General features: G+C 46.2%; 1 protein-coding gene across 1 annotated transcript in view; it reads right to left on the reverse strand.

Moving 5' to 3' along the window:
• Positions 1-23,727, reverse strand: part of shroom3 (shroom family member 3) — a 43,698-nt gene extending 19,971 nt beyond the window's left edge. Inside the window, exons 1-4 of the mRNA XM_070924234.1 lie at positions 23,569-23,727; positions 18,883-19,037; positions 9,496-9,702; positions 977-1,102 (exon numbers count right to left, since the gene is read on the reverse strand). Of these exons, the coding sequence (XP_070780335.1) occupies positions 977-1,102; positions 9,496-9,702; positions 18,883-19,037; positions 23,569-23,727 (647 nt within the window). The remainder of the gene's footprint in view (positions 1-976; positions 1,103-9,495; positions 9,703-18,882; positions 19,038-23,568) is intronic.
• Positions 23,728-27,217: the final 3,490 nt, after the last annotated feature.

The raw sequence follows: 27,217 nt of genomic DNA on the forward strand, positions 1-27,217 counted from the left end.
ACACATACACACACACACACACACACACCGCCGGAGGCTTTTATTCGTCCTTCACTGCTGTCTAAAAGAAACAGTGATGTAACTTCCTCTGATGACATAAACCTGCTGACCAACAGCCACGCTTCACATCAAACACAGCACTAAAACAAGGCCATTATCTATTCACCGGAGAATGCTCAGCGAAAGTTCAAATTCAAACTGAATGAGCTGGTTTGTGTAACAGCAGCCGCGATCGGCTGAGACAAACGCGGTGTTTGTGTGATGTTATTACGTAAAAAACCACAGCTGTCCATCAAGAACAACTTTAAAAAAAAAAAGGCCCATTAACACACATTAATCACCATGGAAACTGTAAGTTCCTGTGGTTTTGACCTGGAAGCAGGACATGTTTAATGTCAAGAGCGAAGACTTGTGTCTGTCAGTCTGAGACAAGATAAGACATGAGACAAAAACATGAACTTTGACCCTCCAAGTGACTGACTGATAGCAGAGGGCAGGAAGTCCACATGATCCCGAGCAGTAGTATACCAAAAGAGATCATTGGGCTTTGTTGTTCATGTTTATGACCACAGTGTTATTCTTCTTATCTCCAACTACAAGTGTCCACTGATTCCACATGGAAGGAGTTATGAAGTGTTATAAATGACCGAATCAGTGATCTCGAAGGACAGAAAATCTGCTTATCTGCATTTGTTTGTCTGTATATGTACAGGTAGAGTCACAGCAACACACAAACAAGATGACGTACATAATGTAAAGGCAGCAGAGCAATCCCACAGCCACAAACAGTGTGTTTGAGCCAGAGTGGTCCCCAGAGACCAGAACTGAAAATACCGCCGAGCAGCCTCACAAATTTCAACTCAGCAAAGACACTAAATAGGACGACACCAAAAAACTCAACTATCCTAGCTACTGTAGCGACTCGGGGAAAGTGTGGATTTTTTGGTTTCCGTGGGAGCTGTTTTCCATCACTGACCTGGCATGATAGCTGTGGTGCCAGGCACTGCTCATCGTGTCCATCCCTCCCCGGTCCACTTCCCGCTGGCCTTCACTGAGCTTCGTTGAGTGCCACGAGTGAGGACGAGACGCCGGCTCACTGCGTCTATGGGGTTGAAATGCAAAAGAGAGGGTTAGGGTGTGTATGTGGCGTTTGTGTTGTCCAGTGCGACGACACCTTCTGAGGTCAAGTAAAGGGTTAGGGTTCTTTATCTGTAGAGGAAGCAAAACTGGTGAAACCAGCTCTTTGTCATTTTTGCTTTGTCATTACTCCAAAACTTTTGGTTTGGTTGGCGGCTTGTCAAACATTTCTTAGGTGTATCGGGTTCATCTTGGGGAATTTGGGCTCATGGACCCTAGTATTTCTAAAATCATTTTTATGACATCTCAGACTCGGCCCGTAAGGCTCAGCTCTACACTGTTAGACTTGGCTCAACTTGTACTGGTCAGGCTCAGCTGTATTTTGAGATAAACTGATGCCCAGGTACCAAAATTAGCATGTTAGCATTCCCATGATTACTAAATTGAAGGAAAACAATATGCAAGGTGCGAGGTGGTACGACAGGGACAGTTTGGCATTTTGAAGACGTGTTCATTACTGAGCTTTAGATTTGCTCAGTTGCAAGCTAAAACCGCAAATCTTAGACATACAGAATTGACATGTACACACCAAGGACACCAAGATTCTATCCAACAAAATAAGGAAACACTGGATTTACAGGCAAAAAGCCTCCAGGCAGCATTAAAAAGCAGTGTTTTAGATTTTAGTTTTGTTGATTTTCAACTATTTCAAGCGAAGAAGTATGCTATCTATTTATATGAATTTCTGCACCCTTAATTTGCTATGGCCAGCTCTGTTCCGCAGATCCTCCTCTAAACTTTTAGCTGAGGTGAAGGCACAAAGTCAGGATACTATAGGAGGATGGGATTTGAGGATATTAAGATTTACATTTAGTGTATTTTTCATACTTGAACCACAACATAATAATGCGTCCGCAAGCACTTGACCAGAAATTGTTTTATGAACTTTAAACTATAAACCGTATATTCACAAAGGTAGATATCTCTGTATCTGAGTTTCGATCTGCAGCCCCCGCAGCCTCCCCCCTTCCTGCGCAAATGGAGCCAGGCTAGCTGTTTCCAGTCTAAATGTTAAGCTAAGCTAACCCCGGCTGCTGACTCCAGCTACATATTTGCAGTACAAACTCCTCGGACTCCTCTGCAAGGAAGCGAATAAGTGTGTTTCCCAAAATGTCCAAGAAAAAAATGAAGTACGTGTACTGTAGAACTCAGAGAGGGATGCGCACGACTTCGTTCGTATGGAGTTTGTCTCCTTTCATCCTGCACAGATCTTCACTGGCAGAGCCATTAGATGTCTGAAAATGCTGCAGGGAAGCAGCTGCTGAGCAGAGTTTATTATCAGAGCTGGAACTAAACGGCCAAAAAAAACAGCAAAGTAAAAGCGACAAATTGAAACTAAAGGACTCTCTGGTACTGATTTCTGTGTTGCACTGACTGTGTGTTTTGTTCATCGGACGCTGGACACGCAAAAACAGACTGCATTCCATTTCTGCATGGCAAGAATATGTTTCCGTTTGCGGGGATAATCTTCATGACATCACCGTCATTAGTTTTGAATGTGCTATCTACCCAAGTTATGATAACAGAGACGTCAAATAGGGTTAGGGTTACATGGCGGCTACAATAATCCTCCCTCGTCCTCATCATATTAGACATGTTCTGCTGCTCTTTATTTATCCGCACAGATAAACAGGAAAAGATTGTATCTGAGTAAGTGGGAGACAGAGACATGAAAGCCTGCATGTCTCTGAACCACAGGGACCTGGGTAATGAGAGGACGTGACTCGAATACCTCAAAACATTATCACCGCTGTACAAATATTCACCCTCTCCGTTAGCTCTGGGGGGGGGGGGGGGTTTGGTTTGGGTTTCAAACCCTGCATTCACAATCAGATCATATTCATAAAGGTCAAGTCACACCACCAGAACTATGTACAATTCACAAAGTCCACAATTTCCATGTCCGCTAGGCCAAGGTTTCCTGCTAGTTGCCACAGTAATTTCAGGGTCGCAAAGGTCACGCACGAGTCACCAAGGTCGCGTAGAGTTTATCAAGAAAGTCACCCCTGTATCACAAATGTCATGTCCAAACTATCAACGTCTTGTCCAACTCACTGATGTCATGTCCGAGTTACCAGGGTTATAGATATCGCATATCCCAAGTCCTAAGTGTCACGTCCAAGTCCTGAATGTCATGTTCCAATCACCATGGTTATGTTTGAATCACAAATGTCATGTCTCGGTCAGAAACGTCATATCAAAGTTGTACATTTTACAAATTTGGTCTGAATTAGTTAAAAAAACAACAACCGGAGGATCATGTCGAGCCATGGCGAACAAACTGGGACGGAAATGAGACTCCAACATTGACTCAGAGTCACATTCACTCTGATCAACTCTGACGATTTTTGATTGAGTTACAGGAAGCACCCCAAACCGTCTCCTTTGCTAAGAGGAACTACTAAAATGTTTTATACCGTTTTATCACTCAAATATTCAACAGTAAATGCTTATTTAAAAGTTTATTTCTGTCTGTGAAACCATGTGACGGCTATACATTCACGTTAAAAAGGAAAGTCTTTCAGCGAGCAGCCAAGTTCTTGACCCGAGCAAACCCCCCCCCCGATCCCATTTCCTAAAACCTCTCTGACTGAATAAACCAAACATGTGACCTGCTGTACCTGGAGGTGAACCTGAGGACTTTCGAGATGAGGCCGGTCGCCAGGCTGTTGACACTGGCTTCTGATGGTGCCCGACACAGCGCCCCATCCGACCGGCCCAGCTCCGCTTTCTTCTGCTTCTTCCGGAGCTTCCTGCGGTAGAACGCCTCCAGCAGCTCCATGGCTTCGATTCAAAGTCCACTTTATTCTAGTTTCTACTGTACTGCTTTCTTCTTCGGCCGTAGGCCTCCTCTTCTTTTCGCTGTTTTTCTTCTTCACTTAGACAGTCCAAGAAAGATCCATTTCCACACCCGTTACTCTTTTGAGTAATCCTTTCGGTGTGTCAGAAAGCTCCAAGAAAAACTATTTTCTGATTTTGACAGAATTCAACTCTACCCAGCCGTTCCCTTAGATGCTTTCCTGCGTACAATAGATCTTCCAAAAGTACTTGTCCTGTGATGAAATCTAACTCTGCTGCCTTCTACTGTACTTTATGACTCCTCTTGGACCATCAGCAGTCTTCGTTTGCCATACCTTTAACAAAAGAACCCGCTTTCCTGTCCTACCCGCATCTACTCCGGCTCTTCTCTAACACAAACTAACACAAAAGAACACTCTCTTTCTAAATGCAATGCGTCTCTAGCAGTCCCGTCGAGTGTGTCTCCTTTGAAAAAGTTGCAAACCAGAGCGACGCAGCCACCCTATTGCTGCATTTTATACATGAATCTACTCCTCTTTTCCATTGAAAAGACTTGCCTCGATCCTGTCCCTACCGCCCTCTGATCCGTCTCTTTGCTCCAGCTCCGGTCTTGGGCTGGCTGGTCGGATCGAGCCGCGCTGCGTCGGTCCCACGGCCCTGAGCTTGTTAAGCAAATGAAGCAATTAAGCGTCATTAGGCCACCGTACGATAAAAGCGTAAAGTAAACATCCTCGGCCCCCGTCGGCCTGTACGGTAGCTGGCGATGTGCTGTGCTGAGCGAGAGACACTGAAGGTCTGAGGAGAGGGGAGAGAGGAGGGAGGTAGGGTGAGAGGTAGGGTGAGAGATAGTGAGAATGAGCAGCAAGAAAGGGAGGGAGGATGGAGGGAGATAAGCGTCGTCAGGGAGAAGCTTCTGAGGAATGAAGCAACTTAAAGACTGATAGCCTAGAGAGATGGCCGACAGAGAAGAACTGAGTGAGAGAGACAGAAGAAGGGATGATAGGAAAACGGAAGAAGGACGGGAGAGACGGAACTCCACAGTATTGTCTGTCCTGCCTAACAGCTGAGACTAACTTGAGGAGGGGGTGAGAGGTAGAGAGGAAGCAATAACAAGTGCAAAGGTGAGAGAGGACGGAGGGAGAAGCAAAACAGTGAGGAGGAGGAGGAGGAGGAGGAGGAAGACGCGAGGGGACAGATAGAGAGCTGTTGATTATTGAGGTCATTGCAGCAGAAATGGATTTTGAAGCCACGGGCAGAGAGACGTCTCATGATGCAGCATGTGGTTCTACAGTGAACAATGAACTGACTATTAAAATCAGCACCACAAACAAAACAGGCACAGACATATTGACAAAGGTTAGGAATCATTGATTAGTATTGGGCAAGTTGCTCTAAAAAATGTAACAAATGACTTCCTAAATAATAAATGGAATAAATTACTACAGATATTTGTGATAAAAAAAAAAAAAAAATCCTAATGACTCCCCTGACCTTTGACCTTTCATGACCACTGCAAAACCAATGATATCCCAGTCAACCCCCGGGTGTACTTTGTGTTAAGCGCCAGTTAACAAATATTGGCGTGCTAACAAGCCAAACAAAGATGGCGAGCCGGGTATTTATTAGCTGTGAAAAATCAGCATGTTAGCATGCTGGTGTCAGCGTTTAGCCCGGGAGACTACAGCCAGGTGACAATATGACGATGTGTTTATGCATCCCCCAGGGCTGCCACGATCCGCTCTTCACCCCTAAAGTTGTGTACCTTGATCCGGACGGGTCTCAGGCCTCGGATCAAGCCTCTGTACGCGGAAGTCTATGAAAAAAATGACCCTACTTCTGACTTGATTTATCACCTCAGTCAATATTCATCCTCATGAGTTTATGGTCTCAAGTGCTAGTTTCAAGTCTTCTTCAATACAGGATGATGCTCATTTTCTAAAATTGGGGTCCCATTTAGAGGGCCACGGAGACCTGTCAATCAAGACAGAGGCGTAGCAATGCACGGCACTGTGTGCATTCACATAGGCGTGAACTTGCTTTGGGTTTTGACCCAACTTTGACCCTTTCACAGTGTGTTTTCAGTGCAATGGAGCAGAGTGTAGGGATACGAGCCATGTGGAAAATATAGACTTGAGTGCGTATGTGTGAGTGTGTGTGAGTGTGTGTGTGTGTGTGCAGGGTGTGTCTCTCTGAACAGAGACCTTATCTGTTGCCGTGGGAAACTGTTCCTCTAGCCCATAATAATAATCTCTCTGATCTGCCCGGAAACCAAAATTGGAGAGAGGGAGGTGGGCAAAAGTGGATGCTGATACACTAACTGTGTGTGTGTGTGTGTGTGTGTGTGTTAAAGTGTGTCAAAACATGTTTGTGAAACTATGTTAATATCTTGTATGTGCGTGTTCGGGGTGTGTCAAAACTGTATCAAAAGTAAGTGTCATAAGTGTGTGTGTATGAGAGTACTTTATAAGAGGCCAATGGATAGTATTGGTTCTACTTCTGCTACTAGTCCTGGTCTCTGATTGGCTGGCAGTTACGGAACATACGGACCCTTCAAACACAGTTCTGGTCAAACTATCAAACTACAGGTAACAATAGCAAAAGTGTTGCTTCTACACACTATGTTAGCAGTTAACTCACTCAAGGACCCCTGGAACCCCCTCAAGGACTCCTGCAGTGTGCTTTCAAGTAAGAGCTTTTACATAGATGAGGTCGGCGATTCCAACTGTGTTCGAGTGTCGGACGCGTCGAAGTAAAGAGTACTAGCCAATCACAGCACAGTAGGGCGGGCCGTACCACAAAACTGGTGGCGGGAGAAAAAAAAAAAACGCGCGTTGCCTTGTTGCGTTGGTTAGCATGACTGTTAGCTGATGTTAGCACGAACATGTTTATACGTCCTAAACAGGACTTCATTCTAGTCAACAGTTTAAACACCGGTCTAAATCACAGCTCATGGTAAATTAAACTCCAGGTAACCATGGCAACAGATGCTTCAGGCTCTGTTAGCAAGTGACTCACCGTGCGTTAAACTGACCACATTATTTTTTTTTTTTTACAACTGCTAACCCACATTTCTCTACGCAAGTTCACTTCACACAGTCGTCTTTATCGACGTGCAGCTCAGCATCCAAAATGCACTAATGCAACTCGTGTACCCAAACACACTTGTATGCCGACAGCAACACTATGTGACTCATTATATAATGGCCATGAAAATCACTGACAACAGTTGTATAGAGACCAAAAACTGCAATACAGGGACTAACACTAGACTGCACTGTTTGGCTTTAAATCGTGTGTGTGTGTGTGTGTGTGTGTGTGCGCGCGTGTGTGTAAGGGAGTTTGTTTGTACTGCGCTCGCGCGCGTGTGTTTTGTGCAATTACGCGATGATGTCGTTTTAGAAAAATGTGGTGATTCAACTAAAGAAACATGTCTGAGGAGGAAAGAGGAGCAGAGAGGAAAGGAGTCGACGGGAAAGGAAAGGAGGAGAGGAAGAGAGAAGGGACTGTTTATAAATCAGTCTGTCTGTCCTCTCCAGATTAACACCCAGCCTCATGGGGCTCTGATGGCCCACTTCCTGTTTTTGGACCTATGAGAGACAAGCATTGCCCCCCACCTCCTCCTCTCTCCTCAGCGGTATCTGATAACCACCCAGAGCCCGGGGGGGATTGTTGGGAGCATAGAGTCATTCTGCCTGTTTATATCTGACCAACAGTAGAGTTCATTGTATCGCCCACCTGCAACATGTCGCTGCTCAAAGGCACTTCAGCAGGACACTTTGCAGGACCCGCCGGAGGTTCTATGTAACTGCTGAGTCACCCACCCCCCCCCCCCCCCCCCGAAAAAAAAAAAAAAAGAGCAGTGAGATTTCCATGAACCAAGAACAGCTTCGAGCTGTTTCCAGGACTGACACGTTTCGCAACTGTTGACAGTAAAAAGCCAAACTCTTTACTTGATGATAAAGGGGATGGGCAGCAGGAACACAAGAAAAAAAATCAGCAAGTGTCTGTCTGTAGTCACACTAGCACCCCCCTGAGGCTGTGATGTTCATTACATGCATATACACACGCAAACACACACTGAGTAACTCCAGGACCTGACCTCCATATTAGGATGAAACTGGCTGTAGCAGAGTGTCAGTATTTATAGACTGTTTGTCTGCACGGACTGAGTTTATACACTGATAACAACACTGTGAGAGAGAGAGAGAGAGAGAGAGAGAGAGACACCAGTGTTGAACCAGGAACCGACTGTAGATTACACGTTCACACGCAGACAACCGAACGGGCAATTCACACAGAACACTCCATTAAGACAAGCTCATCCTCCGCAGTCCGCCATAAACAAATGACATGGAACTTTTCTGTTGTGCTACTTTTGCACACCACCATAAAATGACCCTGTATAATATATATATATGCGTATGAGTAACCGTATATATATTGTATTTTCTATTCTATCCTTTAAGGGTTAGGGTCACCACTGACTTAAAGCCCAAGGCGCTGACTTTTTCAATGTTTGACCAAAACCACCATCAATGAGGTGTCTGAGGGTAGACTAAATATTAAAAAAACCCCTCTCAGCATAACAGAATACAGCTCAACAGCAGGACGACTGGGTCAATAGGACAGATATGGCACTCGCACCCTTTCACGTAGTTATAAAGCGTTCGCGTTGACCAAGTGTTGTTCAAACCCCACGGTACTTTATTTAAAACCCTGGTGGAGATCCCAAAGTTTTTAATACACCGACTGGGTTTTAAGATGTGGGGTCTTTAAGATGGAGAGCTGAAATGAAAATCTTTAATAATCATCATGATAATTGGATCTTTCACATAGCTGAGCCCAGTAGTGACACCTAATTTTAATGTCCACGCAGTCTGACGAACGGCTGCACTGAGCTGCGGCGATGCAGCGGGCGAAGACACGGGGGAAATACCACCGTGAGGTGGTTACCATAGCGATCTGAGCGCATTCCGTTTACACAGTTTGTTTTCCTGCCTCCGAGTCTGGACCCTGAGTCACAAACACACAACGGGACGGTAATAAATCCTCTGATCGGAACACACACACACACGCACAAAGGAAGCGCGGGCAGGACATCCTAACACCAGGGGCGACGACCTCCTCAGCTGACAGCACTGATTTGACATCACTTCCTGTTTTAACCCACAGGGCGAGAATTTATCGACCCTGGAAGGAACTGCTATTATATACCAGACGGGAAGTCCCAGACGGCGACACTATGGCGGCAACCACAACTCTAAGGAGGTGTCTTTGGTCTGAGCCGGTCCCTCGGCAGCCGATTTACTACTCCAAATTCTTATCCCCTGGAGGGACTTTGCCCTGTTCCACCCTGGCACCTTTTGGCCCCGTGCTTAGTCGATTTTCAGGGGAGAGCCCACGCAGACTTGGGGCTAACTCTGCTCCGGAGCAGGGCCAGCTCAGATGAGATGTGAAGGCTGTCTAAGCCTGGGGCCTAACAGCTCCCTTAGGCCGGGGCCGAGTGCGGTGTGACCCTTGGAAATGATCAATTGATGGAGGGTCTCAGCTCTCTCCTACCTGTTCTTGATGCGTAGTTGGGCTCCTCCTGCTGAACATGGTCTGCTGTGGTGGGATGATGATGGTGTTTGTTGTGGTTGTGGTGGTGGTGGTGGTAAAATAGGAGAAAGAGGAGGAGGAGGAGGAGGAGGAGGAGTAGGAGGAGGAGGAGCAGGGAGGGAGGGACGTGAAGTGCCAAACTCCTCGATATATCCTGGATCAAACTCCCTGAGGAGAGAGGCAGAACATTTTTCACATTAAAAGCCTATAAGGAAAGGGAGAGACTAATGACTTTAAAGTGGCCGCAGTGCTTTTACTGTTAAACATCTGCAGGAAGCGCTGCGATCCACTGACAGCAGCTTAACAGAGACGGTCAGGATCTTTGAAACGTACCTGGACGCTGTCAGAATATTGCTTCCTTTTCTTTCTGATCTATCTGGCCCAGAGCAGATGAGCTAATCCACAGCCACCGCGCTTACAGGACCACCACGCGGCTGCCAAAGTAAACCAGGCCTGCTGCTGCGTTCAAGTCCGACCGGTTCAAACAGGACCGTCCGCCTGTCTGTTTTTCTGTACTGCACTGACACCACGATCGCAATTTAGTCATTTATCAAATGCCGCTCACCGCGGCGCGTGATACAAAAGCTGCAGTTCAAAGGTCAACTGAGGTACCAGCAACAGCGAAGAGGCCAAAGCTTTTAATAGGCCCTTTTCATAGCAGACATTTTTGACTTATAGTCATAGCAGGGAAAGCGCAGGTGAACGCAACATCTCATAGCATTAATGATGGCTCTGTTCTGTTCAAGTGTCCCAGTAAGGACCCATTAAATCCAGCTTGGAGACACTTTTGTTTACAATAAGCCACACATTGTATACGTGTCTCTGTTGTCTCGATTTTCCTCAGGCTGCATGCAAATCAGTGTCGGGCCCCCCCCCCCCCCCCCTCCAGTCCAGAGAGCGGTGGTGAACCACATTCAGACCTAGTTAACGTGTGCGTGTGTGTGTGTGTGTGTGTGAGAGAGAGTGTGTATTACTCATGTTGTGGGGACATAAATCTGTTTACTTTTGGGGACAAAATACAAAAGTCCCCTTCATGTAAATCATTACATTTTAGGGTTAAGACTTGATTTAAGGTTAGATTTAGGTTTAGGGTTAGGGTGTGTGTGTGTGTGTATGTGTGTGTGTGAGTGTGTGTGTGTGTGAGCACGGCCCATCCTCAGTTTCCGTGTGCGAAATGCAGCCACAAGAAGAAAAAGTAAAGTTAATAATGAAGGTAACAGAGCGCGTGGAGTTTTAGTAAAATGATATAATGGACTGTCAACTACATGACGTGTTCCATGTTTGTTCAATAAATTTGAATATTGTTTCTGCCTTTAGGCAATCAGTCATTATGGCTGTTAATGATGCTCTGGGTCTCTGAGATACACAACATCACTGCTGGTTCTGGTTCAGTGATCCGGGAGAGAACACTGAAGGTGATGTTAGAAAGAAACTTTGAAAATCCGAATGTGTGTTTGACGAAAAACAAATACTTTTGCCGTCAGATAACAAACACCTCTTTCATCGAAGTAAGAGCGGTTTCCTCCCTCCGCCCAGCGCAGCCATTCAGATCTGCAATCCTCTTAAACAGAGGGATGAATACCGAAGACAATACGCATCTTACAAACACACACAGAAACACACCCAGACTTATATTATCAACTGCGGACATTCCACTGGTGAGTATTCAGAACTGCATACAGCAGCTACATAAACACTAATGTGTGCGCGCGCACACACACACACACACACACACACAGACGCAGACAGGTGCACAGATAAAAGCCCATTAAAGGGAAACCAGTCGAGCTGGTCAGAGGAATTTGCGGCAGCCACAACACCCTGAAATCACCTGAACAGGAGGGGCCGTGTTGTCACATCCACTTTCCATCTCATTACACACACACACACACACACACACACACACACACACACAGCTTCTCTCTGCACCTTTTACCTGAGTTCAACAGTTTTCTGACAGCCTGAGCAGTGTTCAGCCAGAGGAAAGTCTGAGGGGGAATTTGGGGGAAATGTGCCTGAAATGAAGCATCAGACATCAAGAATATTTCCAAATACAGAGTCACGCAAATTATATAGAGTGACAGACAGTCATGGGACACGTGCCAAGAGTTTTGTTTTTTTTCCCCCATTCCATTGAGTTCAGTAGTTCATGAGAAAACAGTTAAATGATGGGCAGTATTAACAACAACGCAAACGTTTGTGGCATGCGCAGATAGTGTGTCACTGACTGTGCAGAATGGTCCAATATCAACAGCGACGGGGGGGGGGTTGACACGATGAGTCCCCACAAAGTCACTGTGCGAACCCCTCTGTGTCCCCACAATACTCTCTCACACACACACACACAGAGAGAGAGAGAGCAGTTTCCCGGGAAACCGTTTTGTGGCGGTTCGTCCATGTAATGACTTCTTCCTCTTCTTTTCTTGAGCAGAGAAACTCAAACATTCATTAAGCTCGATTACGTCAACCAACAACAAAAGGACACAAAGAAAGAGAGTCGCTGGAGATGAATGGAAGAAGACAAAGAGAGAGAGGCTGGGTGGCTGGGTGGCTGGGTGGCTGGGTGGCTGGGTGGGGGGGCACCTACAGACAACTACACAACTGCGATTAAAATTTTGCTACAAGACAAAAGTGGTCAAATTCCTCTTGGCCTGCATTAGTCACCGAATACATTTCCAATTTCAGTCCTGTTTTTATGAGTTCACTAACAACAAAAACACAAACTTGAGTTTATCACAACCCTTAAAGTTACACTGGAGAACATACAAACACAAGCCGATGGAAACGAACACCGGATCATCAACAAATCTTGAGGAGCTCAAAGGGTCAAAGGTCGCAGCAACTCGACAACGGCTGTAACAACATTTCCGCAATCGCTGTTGTTGTTGTTGTTGTAACCCGACAACCACCGTCCCGCACACGCACTGTGACACACTGCTGATAACCGCGCCGCCATGCTGCATGACCTCCAAACATGACATGGACTGCTCTCTTTAACCCTCTCACCTCCCGGCAGCCTGAGTCGCTATATGTTTGAAGAGCACAGAACACGGAAAGTCATCTACTCACTGGTTGTGTTCATACTCTGTATCTATCTGTGTGTATATCTATATCTATCTGTGTGTATATCTATATCTATCTGTCTGTATATCTATATCTGTCTGTATATCTATATCTATCTGTCTGTATATCTATATCTATCTGTCTGTATATCTATATCTGTCTGTATATCTATATCTATCTGTCTGTATATCTATATCTATCTGTGTGGTTCCTTTATAGCCGTTAACGTTAGCTTTTTACTTCTGGCGATTCCGTTTACGCTTCACAAATCCTAAAAGCGGGGGGTTCATTGGTGCGGATTATCTTGCCGAACAAAACCTGTAAAGGATCATAAACTTCTGTTTTGCCACAGAGCTTATTTTCTGCAATGATCCAAAACAAAAGATAAACATGAAAATGAACGAAAGGATCACGCTTGTGCATGCTGGAAAAAAGATTTTACTCTCCCGTGTAGTGATTCATCGCTGTGGTTTTAGCCAAATCGTTGCCAGAACACAAGGACTGAATAAACAAGGAGGGACAGGTTTTTTTTTTTTTTTCGAGGTCAGTTTTGCATTCTGAGCGAGAGAGAGTCACGCCAACAAAGCAAAACAAAGCACATGCAAATACTAAGGCCAGCGAAGAACAGAAGCAGGCGGCCGCCGAACCTGCTCGACAAAGCACTGACTGCAGAGTCACTCTGAGGACAAACACCGCCAGCCTGAAAAATGTACACGTCTACCTTATGCTGGTGTCATTAATATGGATTAGAACCTTCAGGTGCCGCCTGTCAAGTCGGCTCCTAGATTCATAACTGAGGATTCCTACTAGTGTAAGACAATAGCTACATGGGCTCCACCAAGTACCCAGCGGCATCGTTAGGCGCGGGGCGTCCGAGGCTACAGCCCCGAATGTTTTACGAAACATTGTCCTCTTGTATACAAGCACAATCAGTCCATATATAGTATATATATATATATATATATACTATATATATATATCTCCATGTTGTTTTGTTGCACATTTCCTGTTTCATTTCGTAGTACTGTACTGACCTCTCCTCTCGTTTCAGATACCCCACTTCCTGCCCTTGTGTGTTTCCTGCCTGCATCATTACCTGCCTAAATGCGAGAACTGCCCAGTGCAGTCTTGATGCTCACGCGACAGTTTAACATATGTATATAACTATTGGCTGGATTGACATGAAGTTTGGTTCAGATATTCATGGTTCCCTTGAGGACTATTTAAAAAAAACAACAAAAAATTTGTCGAATACTTATATTCAAATGCCTGCAAAAATAATGACATTCACATCAACCTCAGCTGTAATTTGTGTTTTGAGCTGATTAGCAGATGTTAGCATGCTAACACGCTAAGCTAAACATCATCACAGAGCCACCACCATGGTTGTTGATTATTAGTCTTGTTTAAGCAATGAAGGCTTTCCAGAGCCTGCACAGTACGTTTTTTTTTTTTATGTGTTTGAGGTCATCTTAATGTAAAGTCTATGGGAGGAGGCGGTGGGGCTGGGGGAAGAGACAATACTTTTTTGGGGGGGGGGTATAAGCTGGGTGAGCCGTTTTAATTGAAATGAATTGATGCCATATTGGACACCGGAGTCCAGTTCCTTGGTCCAGCGTAAGATATCTAAAAAACTGACCAGATGGTTTAGACCTTCATTCACATTCCTGCTCCCCAGAGGATGATTCCTTCTTGCACCATCCTCCTCCTCCAAAACCGTTCTGAACATTTTCAGGCATCACTCTAAGAGGAGCTAAATCATCAGCATTCATTTCTTTCTGGAGTGAAAGAAAATGAAACGGCTAAATAAGACTTTCTGCTTTGACACGCAGTTCTGCCGCTATGAAAAACACGACAATGATGCTGGCGCTTTGACTAGCAGGTGCCTGCTGCTTCCAGGAAAACAAAACCTCTTGTGTGTAACGTAACACGAGTGAAGTGCAGACTGCTGCTTACTGGGGATTAGAGGACAAAAAACGCTGGAAAAACAGCTGCAAGGCACAAGGCAAGGAGTAATATAGGTAATGAACACACAGACACACACACACACACACACACACACACACACACACACACACAGACAATACAAAGAAGGGGGCATTATAAACACGACACAGGCTCAAACACATCTTAATTTGCAGGAACACACTGCATTTGAAAATCCTCTGAAATCCTGGCACACGCATTCACACAAACACAAGTTAAACACTCCGATACACACTCGGCCCACACACACACACACACACACACACACACACACACAAACACACTCAGAGCACAGGTGGGTGGTGATAATCTTACCTCACTCACCAGGAAAGCCGCAAGTGTCAAGTATCAATTAAAAGAAGGCACAAAACCTTCTGGCTGCACGCACGCTACATATCGATCTTCATGCCTGTGTGTTAAGGAGATGGCCGGAGTCAGGATGTGATTAGCCTAGCTTAGCATAAGGACTGGAAGCAGCTGTCCAAAGTTCAAACATACACCTACCGACACCTCAAATCACGCGGATGAACAGATTGTGTCTCATTTATTACATTCTGGAACTATTTCTTGACAAACAACGGCGCGTCCATCCACCCAGTACTGCTGTGCTGGTTGCCCGGGAAACCTCCCAGTGACGACAAGACTGCACCCATCTGTTGCTCGTCAAGAAACAGTTACAGCACATAACAGCCCTAAAACTGCAAAAGTCCAGATCTAGCAGCTGATAGGGGCCAGAGCCGCCTCACGTTTGGTCTGATCGGCATCGCGATCAGCATCAGGGAGTTCCGGGGGGGGGGGGGCAGTTGCAAAAACTTAATTTAAGACTAGTCTTGGCCTGAGACTGGTTTTCCTAAAGCAGACACAGGTTTTCAGCAGGTGTAAAATGTGTCGATCTTCCGCTGCTAAGCGTCACTGTTGCCATCCCCCATTTTTGTGTCTCATTTCACCCATGATGCATTGCGCGACAGGCCATCCAAGACAGTCTTACACTAGTCACTCATGGGGCAACGTCATACAACAGGTACATTTAAGTGTCTACAGCAAGTCTGACTCAAAGTTGTATTTAAGTCAAAGTCTATTTGTATGCAACTGGCCCCGGTTGTGCATCTAGGGGCCCAACACACCAGAGGGCCCCACACATGTGCAAATGTGTACAAATACAGTCCAGTTGCTCAAAATCCAGCAACTCAAAACACCAACTACAGTACATGTACTTTTTTCCACTGGCTTATGAAACGAAATATATCATTTTGTAAACAGTACTATTCTTTCTTTTTTTTTCCTGTGAGAGAAAAATCAAAAAACTGAAGAATCGCCAACAACTGTCTGTCTGTTATTGATTAATTGAGTATGGATACATGAAGTTAAGGAGGATTATGTTCCCATATAATCCATTACATCTAAGACAATGAGATGCTGGCGATACAATCTTTTGTATCTTTAGTGTTTCTGTTTTTGTATTTTCAAAAACTGGAGTAAAAAAAGGCATGTATTTATTTATTTTTTTCGATACAGGCCCTGCAGGTGGACAACCGCGTTTTTGCCCTATATGTCAGTAATATGTACACCGACATCAAGGGAAAATAATTGGAGAAATGCTCTGACCTCATAACTCTGAATCAAAAGACATTCATGACGCATTATGACGCTACTTTTGTCCTGTTTGCGTCGTTCTGTCCGTCGTGTCGATCAGTAATAACAGCATACTTAAACTGGACCGAGCCAAATGCTGAGATATGGAGACACACCGACACCACTGAAGACAGGTCCGGCGGGTCAGGAAACATGGCCAGTCGGATGATCCCACGGCAACGATGATAAAATGAAAAGGAAATGAAAAATGAAACGTTCCACTAAGACTGATTCAAACTTGAGTGCGATTTGTTCTCGCAAAACACACACACAAACACACAGACTTACAGCTCTGTTGGGCAGCTCCTCGGAAAACACACTTTGCTTTCAGCTTGTTGTGAGTGCACTAGTGGCATGGCTCTCTCTCTCTCTCTCTCTCTCTCTGTGTCAGTGTCTCTCTCTCTCTCTCTCTCCCTGTGTCTCTTCACGTCTCTGTTCCCAGCCAATCAGGGCTCACCCGCACGCACCAATCAGAGGGAGCGCAGCAGGCACGGAGGAGAGGGCGACAGACAGACAGACCGGTGTGGTGAGCCCGGCGGCGTCTGACAGGTGTGTCCGGTGTCGACATCACACACACCTTTTGTCTAACTGACACAGAGGATGGAAGACACGCAAAACACAAACACACACACACACACACACACACACACACACACACACACACACACACACACTCTCTTTTTGGTGGTGTAGTTAACCCTTTAAGAATTAGACCGGAGTGCAAACGAGGTGCAATACACAGGCTTTGTTTTCAGGAGGTCAGCAGGAAGGAGAGCAGAGTCGAGTGCTCATGGGAAAAACGGGAGTCCACTTGCATGGCACTACAGTCCAAAGGTGAATGTGGTCCCGGGAATGCAAGCGCGCGGTTTGACCTGCTGTACAGTCCACTGCACATCAAACCTCCAAGTCTGCTTCAGTTCAAGCCCAAGGGAACAGAATGGAATATACTGTACATGTGCTTTTACAGGGAACAGACCTCAGAGCAGTCGACTTCTCGCGGTGCCCCATCAGATTCCTGCAGGTAGCCGGACAGACCAAAACACACACACACACACACACACACACGCCGCTGCTCTCTGCTCGCCTGGAGGACAAATTCTCACGCCTTCCCACAACGCCATGTGCGCCTCCACACCTGTCCTGCAGTGCGCCCGCGTGTGCTCGTGTCTAAAGTCTAAAGTCCCGCATTGTGTCATGCCTCTCGCGCGCGTCTCCCAATGAATAAAAGCCGCTGCAGTAGCAACAGCAGCCTCACCAGCCGTCACACCCCAAACCCAAATACAAACCTGGCTTTTTACCTGGCAGGGCCTCAACCTGAATGCTGAAAGAGATGCTTGACGCGCATGACGCACCCGGAGACCTCCCTCACTGCGTTTCCCAGACATCCAACGTGTCCATCTCCACCAAAAGATGGTTGATTTGTCTGGAAACTCATCCTTTCGTCGCTGATCCACCTGACTAGCTCGATGTTGGCTTATCAGCTAACCATCGCTGTGACGGTGTTAACACCTGATTAGAACGCTATCTGAACTGGCCGCTAAAAGCTTCAAAGCTCGCGAGTGACGTATTTCATGTCGTAGAACAAAACGTTGAAACCTCTTGAGCTTGTGCGTAACCACACGCCTTATTTCAGGCGTCTAACCAAAAACCCCGTTGACTTCCAGACGAGGGAACCGGAACTAATTTCCGGGTTTTAGGACTCGTCCCTGCAGCACTCTGTGGACCCTGTTCCACTGAGTGAATTTTGACGGCACGCGTGGCAGATAAATGCACTCCGCCAATCAGGGAGGGATTTGCCAGCTAACATCAGTCATCTCCTCGACATGCTGTGCTTCCCGCTTGCGGAGTAGCCCCGCAGTTGCGGAAGTGCAGTCGAGGTAACGTGTCAATAACTGCTGTAACATGAAGGTCGCTGCCGGGGGACTAGCTGAAACCTTCAAAGACTGGACAAGCCGCCATGGAGATCACTGAGTTGATCAACAGATTAACGACATGACGCATGTGATAATCAGTAACAGTAACACTAGTAATGACTGATGATAGATAACAGGTAAAACAAAACCGCCTCTGTGTGTGTGTGTGTGTGTGTGTGTGTGTGTTTATTCAAGACTACCAGCTCTGATTCGGACTATGAACCAGGATGTACAGCAGAGTCCTGAGCGGTTACAGATTACACTGGCTGACTGCAAGGACGCAGGGACGCAGGGACGCAGGGAGGGAGCGTCTCAAGCCGTCACCCACATCTGTCGTCAAATACAGTCCTAATGCAACGTTAGCATAAAGCTCCTACTTGACTGACTTGGTGTATTTGGTGTAGCAGAATTGTGATTTTCTGCTTTCATGTCCTCTCAGCCATCTTGAGACCCGCCAGATTTGTCTTGGGGGCCCCTACTCGGGGGTCCCGATCTAAGGTATTGCTTTACTGAAATCCAAAACTAGTTTTCAATCTGTGTTTTCTCTTTCATTTCCTGCTCATCATTACCTCATCAACCAGAGAGACTGTCAACCTCTCAACCTGTCTCTCTCTCTCTCTCTCTCAAAAGGTCAGCATTGGATTAAATAGAGCACAAACATGGCTTCAGGTCTCATGTGCTGGGTTTGGGTCCCAGTTTTAGGCCCGTGAAGAACACATTGACACACACACACACACACACACAGTGACTGCACCTGCGGACGGTGAGCTGCAGCGTCTTGTACGACCCTTTGACCAGAGCGATGGCCTCCTGCCTGTATCCAGTCAGCTCCACGTCGTTAATGGTGATAATCTCGTCCCCGACCAGCAGAGGCTGCTCCAAACGTACTGCCTTGCCGCCCTCCTCTACCTGCACAGGAAACAAACGCACAAATAAACACAAACACCTGAGGACAGAGGACAGAGCTTTTAAGGACAATGGCGTAGCACAGACGCCAACCGCAGAGGTCAATGACCCGCGTGCACACGGTGGATGAAACGCGTTGAGTGGCACTTGTTCTGGTCGGTAGGAAACACTTGATGGTGTGTACGTGTGTCATGTAGAGGGTCTTGGGCGTTCGCCTGGCCGCTTTGTCGTTCTCACATCCTGTCTGTCTCTGTAATTCTTTGTGGGGGTTTAAAAAAAAAAAACAACAACAAAACACAAAAACACCACAGTTTGCGCAGAAAACAGAGGCGTTTTGTCCAAATTTGTCCCAACGCTTGCCGAAACGACACAACACCCAGATGGTGTCCACAGTGGATTGAGACCATTCACTGAACCACTACCCGAGCTGTGATTGTCCAATCATCCTCAGCAACCATAACTACTCAACACACACGCTGAAGCAAAAGTGCACCAAACGGATTAAACTGTGTTTAATCTCTGCAATATGGGGAATGTGGAAATGAGCTAGTAAGCTGAATCTGGTAGGAAGCATCTTTTCTCTCATGATATGAGTACATTTAATAAACTAAACTAAACTGAAGGAATATATAGATAGTCACTGTAGACGTGTGTCCTGTAAACAAACAAACAAACAATCCAGCATGCGGGGTGGTAGAAAACATGTTGCCACGGTGGCGTGCTAGCTCGACATTTTCAGTATTCCGAAACGAAAACGAAAACTTGCTGGAAACCGGTCAAAACGCTGCAAAAAAAACCCGGGAGGCAACAAATTGTTTCGAACATGACAACATGTCTGAATATGCCATGCTGGACTGGAGAGCTAGCGGCTATAACTAAGAGGGGCGGGGCTTAGCACAGGGTCAGGTGCATGTTTCTTTTACTTTGAAATAGTTCAAGTATTAAACATTTCATGCAGGTTTGAATTTCCTGTAACTTTTCTCATCACTTGTTGTCTTAAGTGGTGATTCAACTGAAACTCCCAGTCTGACACACACACACACACACACACACACACACACTGCATGTATCAGCATGACCCCACTGCATTATCAGCAATGATGCCTCTTAGCAGCCTATCAGTGTGTGTGTGCAGCAGTATCAGAATGCGTCTGTCTGTTTTCTTACTGTGTGTGTGTGTGTGTGTGTGTGTGTGTGTGAGAGAGAGAGAGGGTGTTTGTCACACACTGTCTTGTGGTCTCGTCCTCTCTGGGAGATAAGCTCAATAGAAATCCTGCGTCGCTCGTCAAAACGTCTGCGTCTGCCGGCTCAGACTGGATTCCTGGGCGCTTGCTGGGTCGTGTTTTGGCGGACGAATCCACCGTGAGGTGAAACACGCTTTCTGCTGTGGCTCTCATTCTCGTTTAGCGCACAGTTGACGTCAGGCGCTTTTTCAGCTGAGACTGGAAACTGGGTGTGCCACAATACTGTGAATAGTGACTGCGAGTTGATGCAGGGGAGGTTTTCGGTCATCTTAAAGCTGCGTTCAGACCAGGAAAGCGTAATGGCGATCTGTTGGTAACACTGAATCTATTTTTTTTTTATTGTATTTTTGGGTGCGAGGATGGTGTTAGCCACAATTTTCGTTTTTTTTGTTTGGCTTTAGATGTTCTTCCTGGTTTGAGTCGTGTGCAAAACTTGACCGAGTGGTTAACTTTGTTAGTGCAATGGTGTCATTGAAATGACGGTCTGACCTTTGACCTTAACAATCAGGCCGAGGTACTTAAGCCCTGAGCATATGACGTGAACGCAGTATTAAGGCTCCCTCTCCACCTGGTATTAACATGTGATCCGTATCTGGATGTCTTGTCTGGGTCGGGTGCGAATGAACAACCGGCATGCGATCGGATCACGCAAGGCCACATCTGGTTCGCGTTTTGATCAGATTTTCAGCCCGGAGTTCAATGACGCGCTCTCGAGAAAACAATGCGCCCAATGAGTTGAGAGGTCGCCTAACTCTCCCTCCTCCTGCTACGGTATCTCAAGCTCCCCGTCAAAAAGTAGCGCAGATGAACCCTTCCTCCTGCAGAGGAAGAATAAGTAGAGCGCGTGCACGTCTTATTGAACTGACCTGCTCGTTAACAGCAGTTGTGCCTGCTAAAGATAATCCAGGTGATGTATCCAGATGCAGGGTCACGTGTTACCAGGTGGAAATGGGGTCTAAGGTTACAGCCATGAGTGTAAATTTGAGCAAACAATGCAGGATTTGCACCCAGCTTTAGAAGGAGGTCTGCCTTGAAAGCTCAATTCGGGGGCAAAAAAAATGAGGAGCACCCAGGAAGGGCCTTCATTTGATAGTTGGGTTTTTTTCGCATGCTTTCCTGTGATTGACAAAGGTATCTAGCGCTGTTCTGGAACAATAAACCCCGCCCACCTGGGACTCTCTGAATGTTAAAACAACTGCCAAGAATGTCTTGCAGGGTGTGTCCGACCCTCTTCTGGATTACAACATGTGTTGCTTTTTCGACAAAAGCATAATATGAGTTCGCCCGCGCACCGCAGCCCCAACACTGGGAGGGTTCCTCAAGCGTGGACGGGATGAAACACACCAAACAAATGTCCAAAAAAGGCCCAGTGACCAACAAAGACGGGTTTTCAAATGCGTCCACAGGTGTCGACATGAAGCAGTAGCAACACCACAAAACACAGATGGGAGATGTGTCTAATGGGCTGCAAAGGGAAATGAAACATCCTCTCAGAGCTGTGACAGAAAAACAGCTCCGTAGAACGGCGCACATGCCTGCACTGTTTGCCTTTTTCAGTAATAAATATACCCAAATAAGGCTCGCAGGATCACCCTGTAAGTCTGTGAGTGTGTGTGTGTGTGTGTGTGTGTGTGTGTCACTGACTTTGGTATTCCAGCTGAAATTCATTATCCAGCAGACGGAGATATCCAAACAGAGTAGCTCAGCCTGTTCATACTGTGACTGAAATAACATACCTCCTCTAATCAATAAAGAGCAAGTGATTTGGGATAATATCCTCAGACAGCAGGGGGGGGGGCACTTTGAAAGGATTCTGAATAGTGCAGCCGTTCTCAACCATGTTGACAAATGAAGCAACGCAGGTGAAACTTGCAAAAATCAAAGAAGCGTCCTAGTGGTTAAGACAAATACCACACGGCCGGGGACCTCTGTTGCATTTCGTACCCCGTCTCTATCCCCATGTATCTGGTCTGTCGCTACACTGTCACCATCTAATAAAGGCAAGATTCAAAAGAGAAGCAGCGGAGACTCCCTGAAACTTCAGTCCCCAGCATGGCTCCATACCAAGGCTGCGATTTAAACAGGTGTCCCAAGCAAAGTTCGTACGTCCACAAAGTGTTAAAACTAAAGCAGCAGAGGCTGACGTATCCCGACTTTTGATCCCTAGCGTGATCAAGCTCCAAAAACTCCCAATTTCCCATGATGCAACACTGCGTGTATCTTTTCATTAGACCATCCCTGACGGGCGAACACCCACATCTTTCAAACCACCACCTCAAAATTGTACCTGAGTACAGTGTCACTGTACTTTTCCTTACTTTCCACCACTGCTGTGTTTAAACACAGGATGGGTGAAGACGGAGAGCGGGACAGACAACGGAGAGAGAGAGACACACTGGTTGAATATGTAGGGACAAACAAACGGACAGAAATAAAGAGAAAGGCAGAAACACGAAGCCACAGGGGGGGGAATAGTCAGAGGCTGAAAGGCAGAGACAGACAAAGTTGAGACATCAGGCAGTCGTTGGATCACACTGGTCCGAGTGTGTTTTCGAAAGCACCCAGGAAAACGCATAATTCACATTCTTGTCCTGTTTTTATTTTTTTGGCCTCCGTCCCAGAATAACCTCTCTCTCTCCACACACACACACACACACACACACACACACACACACACACACACGCGCACACACACACCAGCCTGCTGATTTGCATGCTAATAAAATGAGGCCGCGCTGGCTGTAGGGACAGAAAGGGAGTCATCGGCGGTCATTTTCCTTATTACAGTCAAGAGGAGGAGCAAATACAGTGGACCTGCTGCTGTTTGTGCGCGGTGACCGTACCGACCCATTTTACCAGGGGAGGTGTCAAATGAAATGATGCCACCGGTTGCACTGTGGGAAATGTAGGTTCCGGAGCTTGACCCCTGACTAGAAATCTGGATATCACCAGCCTCTGTTGCTTCCATTTTGACTAGACTATTGGAATTGCTTTTGATTGCCTAGTGATGCACACTGTCCTGAAAATAAGCACTTAGACATGAATATGTATGACTTTTGTTTGATATGGGGTAGGGCCCATCTATTGTGGTATTTGTACTTTCACCTAAAAATGATGAATACTTCTGCCACTGACATTATTTATAAATGATAAAACTGATCCCCAAAAAAAATCAGTCCATAGTTTGACCATACTGTTGTAATCTAAATGTCACAGTGACACTGTGGAGGTCCCAGTGGGGTGACATATCATAAAGACACAGCAAGGCAGCACTGCTTCCTGTCTCGTACCTTGGAGACGATGAGCGGCTCTCCGTGCTCCAGGCCGCCCTGCAGGGTGAAACCCCACGGGGCTCCTCCCTGAAGCCGGGCCTCCACCAGCACCCAGCCGCCGCCTCCTCCTCCTCCGCCCGCCGCCCGTCGGAGCACCGCCCGGCCGCCGCTCTCCATGGCCCCGCCTGGGAGTGCTCACTCCGGGCTCCTCTGCCCTCAGCCCGGCGGACTGAGGAGAGAGGGAGGGAGGGGAGGGGAGGGGGGGGGACTGAAGAAAACGATCTCTCCTTCACGAGCGCATTTCCCTCGTTCATTTAGAGCTCCTCGTTATGAAAAAAAAAAAAAAGGGGGGGGTAAAAAGGAAAGCAGGAGGTGTCCGAGCACCGAGCCGCGTTTCCCACAAAGTGCATTCCTGAAGCGGTGAGAGCGGCCGATCCTCCGGCACGCAGAGTCCGACAACACCCCGAAACCACCCGCCGGAGTCCGGAGAGAAAAAGGTTGAAGAGTTTACCGAGATGCCAGAGTGGTGAAACTTCCTGCACGAAGGTCAGATGAGATCTGCTCAAACATAAATCCAAACCCCCCCCACGCCTCTCTCCCTCTGTCTGCCGCTCTCTCTCTCTCTCTCTCTCTCTTCCGAAAATCAGTTTAGCATCACAATAGGATTTACTGCGACTCACTGAGCGAAAAGAAAAGAGAGAGAGAGACACAGAGAGACACAGAGAGAGAGAGAGAGAGAGAGAGAGAGAGAGAGAGAGAGAGAGGTGGAGTGAGGTAGAGTGAGACAGAGAGGCGGTAGGAGAGAAGGGGAACAGCAGAGGAGACAAGGAGAGGAGACGAGGGAGGTGAGAGGTAGGCAAGGAAAGAAAACACTTAAAGAAGTTAGAAGGAAAGAAAGAAAGAAAGGATAAATGAAGGAAGGAGGAATTACAGAGAGGAAGGAAGGTAGGAAAGAGGGAAGGAAGGGTGGAGGAAAAAAAGGAAGTAAGAAGAGATAGAAGGAGATCAATAGAGGGGATAAACTCCTTGAAAGGGGGATGATTAAAACATGAAAAAAGAGAAGAGCTGTGAATAGAAGAGGGACACAGGACTGAAAGCAGAGTGTTTCCTCTGTGTGTGTGTGTGTGTGTGTGTGTGTGCGCGCTGATGAGTTGTAATCCAATCCTCCACAGCAGAGCTGGACTCAGGTCTGACGCCGCTTCCATTCACACTGGGACCGGATTACTGCACCGGACCGACAACCGGGGCGTTCACGTCGGCTGTTTTTGGTGACGGGGTTCGCGCGGGGCGGCAGACCCTTAAAAAAGGCCTCGGCGTGCTTCAAGCGGACCACGTCTACAGGTCAGAGAGCGGAATTGTGGTGAGCTGACAGGGGTCAAAGGGCACGGGGGTTTTACGAGGACAAACCGAAGAGACATTTCATCGACCCTCAGGTGCCTTCAGGTACGGCCTCGTCTGTCCGTCAGGATGCGTCTCATCCCGTCTTATTGACAGGACGAGACGAATTGTAACCTGCGGGGTTTAAAAGGTGAACGTCAGCTACGAAATGTGATCAACGGAGGACTCATATTGTAGGACTCCTCTGGTATACGGTCAAAAGCCCCACAAGTGTTAAGTAAGTGAACCTTGAGGCGGGACGCTGTCAACCACGGAGCTTTTCGTTTCTGGAGGGGAAATGTTTTTAAGCGGGTCTTCCTCCGAAGGCCAGCGGCGAGGGGACAGCAGCGTCAGCAGTGTGTGTGATCAGAGACTGCCACCTAGAGGGATGTATGAGAACTACGTTACACTTTACCAACCTTCCTTTCACATTGAATGATATTCAACTGTGGTTGCGCAGTTGTTTTTCCAACTGGACCTGTAGTTACATTTCTGATGATAATAAATGTATGTATAATAATACTATCAGTACACTCAAAAACACCACACACCTTCCGCCGGTCCTCATATTTCATACACGTACATTTAATTCAATAATATACATATAAAGTCCACGGTTGAGAAGATATATTCCGGCACGTTTGCTAGAAATAGTTACTGCGATTCTGATAAGGCACTGGGTCACATTTAAACAAATATATGCAAACACCAAACAAAAGGAAAGGTATAAATTGTTCTCGTATAAATGTGCAATTTAAAAACAAACAAACATTATTGCTTCAAAAGATTTCGATTTAACCAAAAAACTGGATAAGATTAGAAGTTTTAAAACATTCAAGTCTTTACATGCATAGATGTTTTTTTCAAAGGGGACTACTTGCAGGCCGATGGACTTAGCTAAACGCAACACTGTCAGACTTACATTTAAAAGGAGTTACAGCTCTGCCCATGAACACCGTGTCAAACGTGTAAAAAAAAAAATAAATAATGAGGACAAGCACATTAAAAATGTTCAGTTTGATTACAATTTTACACGATCTGTTATCAGTTCCTACAGACGGCGCAGATCTTCCCCCATATGTGCTGAAGCTGAAATAAATTAAAAGGAGGTATATTACACGTCAAAGACATTTGTTCGACCGCCGTTTTCTGAATTTCAGCGATTCAGAAAAAAAAGTAAAGCATCATTTTTAATTTTATCTGTGAATTCTCTGTAAGCATCAATATCTGAATACTGACGCTTACAAAGTCCTGAAGTTCACCACAAAACTGGATGTCTGCTGAAAATTCTGCCAGCTGAGGATCATTTCCCAAGTTAGCTGTAAAAAAACAAAACAAAACAACAAAACTTTTTTTTTTTTTTTTTTAAACAGCGACAGCTTGTGTTGCGAATAAATGCCTAAAAAAAGAAGAAGCACAAAGCACTCATGATGTTTAGAGTTCGCGGTGAAATCTGAACATTAGATTAGTGATGTAAACATAAAAATGTCTTTGTCATTTTGGAATGAAACTCATCAGTTACATTGGAACCACACAAGAGGGGCAGAAAATGTCCATTGAGCACGGGGCATGAAGCCCAAGTTAAAGTGTTTCTCTGTCCTTCGGTCTCATGTGGTTTTGGTTTTTTTGTTTGTTTGTTTTTTAGGGACGGCTCTCACAACAAATTCTAAAACACTGTAGTGCTGGAATACTGCAATCTATGGTCTTTAGGTAAAAACTGAGTTGTGGTTTCACAATTGATAGCAGCAGCCAATCCAAAGATGTCAGAGGGACACGACTTTGATCAGCCGACTTTTCTTTTAGTGCCACCAACAGATAAAACCCCCCCCCCCCTTGTCGAACACTTTGGTTCATGACGAGGATGCCTCTGCTATGACCGAGATGCTGACCGTGTGCACGTTGACATGCTATTGTCACGTTAACATGTTCGCATTAAAGTGCTACCTTTGGCAAGGTAATATTCTAGTGTGGAGCGCAGCATGCTAACACGCTAATGTTAACACTCTTGACATTGACGGTCTCTTTCGTGGTGATTTAGATTTCTTGGCGAAATCTCAACATCGAAATCAGTGAAAACCACGTTTCCCCAGAATGTTACAAACGCTAGCATTGGCGATGTTAGCATGCAAGTAGTTCAGCATGAGCTGTAAAGATTTCTACGACCCGGCGGAGCGCGAAAGCACGGTTTGGTTGCAACCTGTCTTCATTTGGTAGTTCGTCCATCATTTCTATGCTAGAAATGCAAAGATGGTGGTGTAATTTGAATGTGAGGTTTGTAGCAGGTAAGCGC

The sequence above is a fragment of the Enoplosus armatus genome, chromosome 18 (assembly GCF_043641665.1).
Source record: "Enoplosus armatus isolate fEnoArm2 chromosome 18, fEnoArm2.hap1, whole genome shotgun sequence".
NCBI classification, from domain to species: domain Eukaryota; kingdom Metazoa; phylum Chordata; class Actinopteri; order Centrarchiformes; family Enoplosidae; genus Enoplosus; species Enoplosus armatus.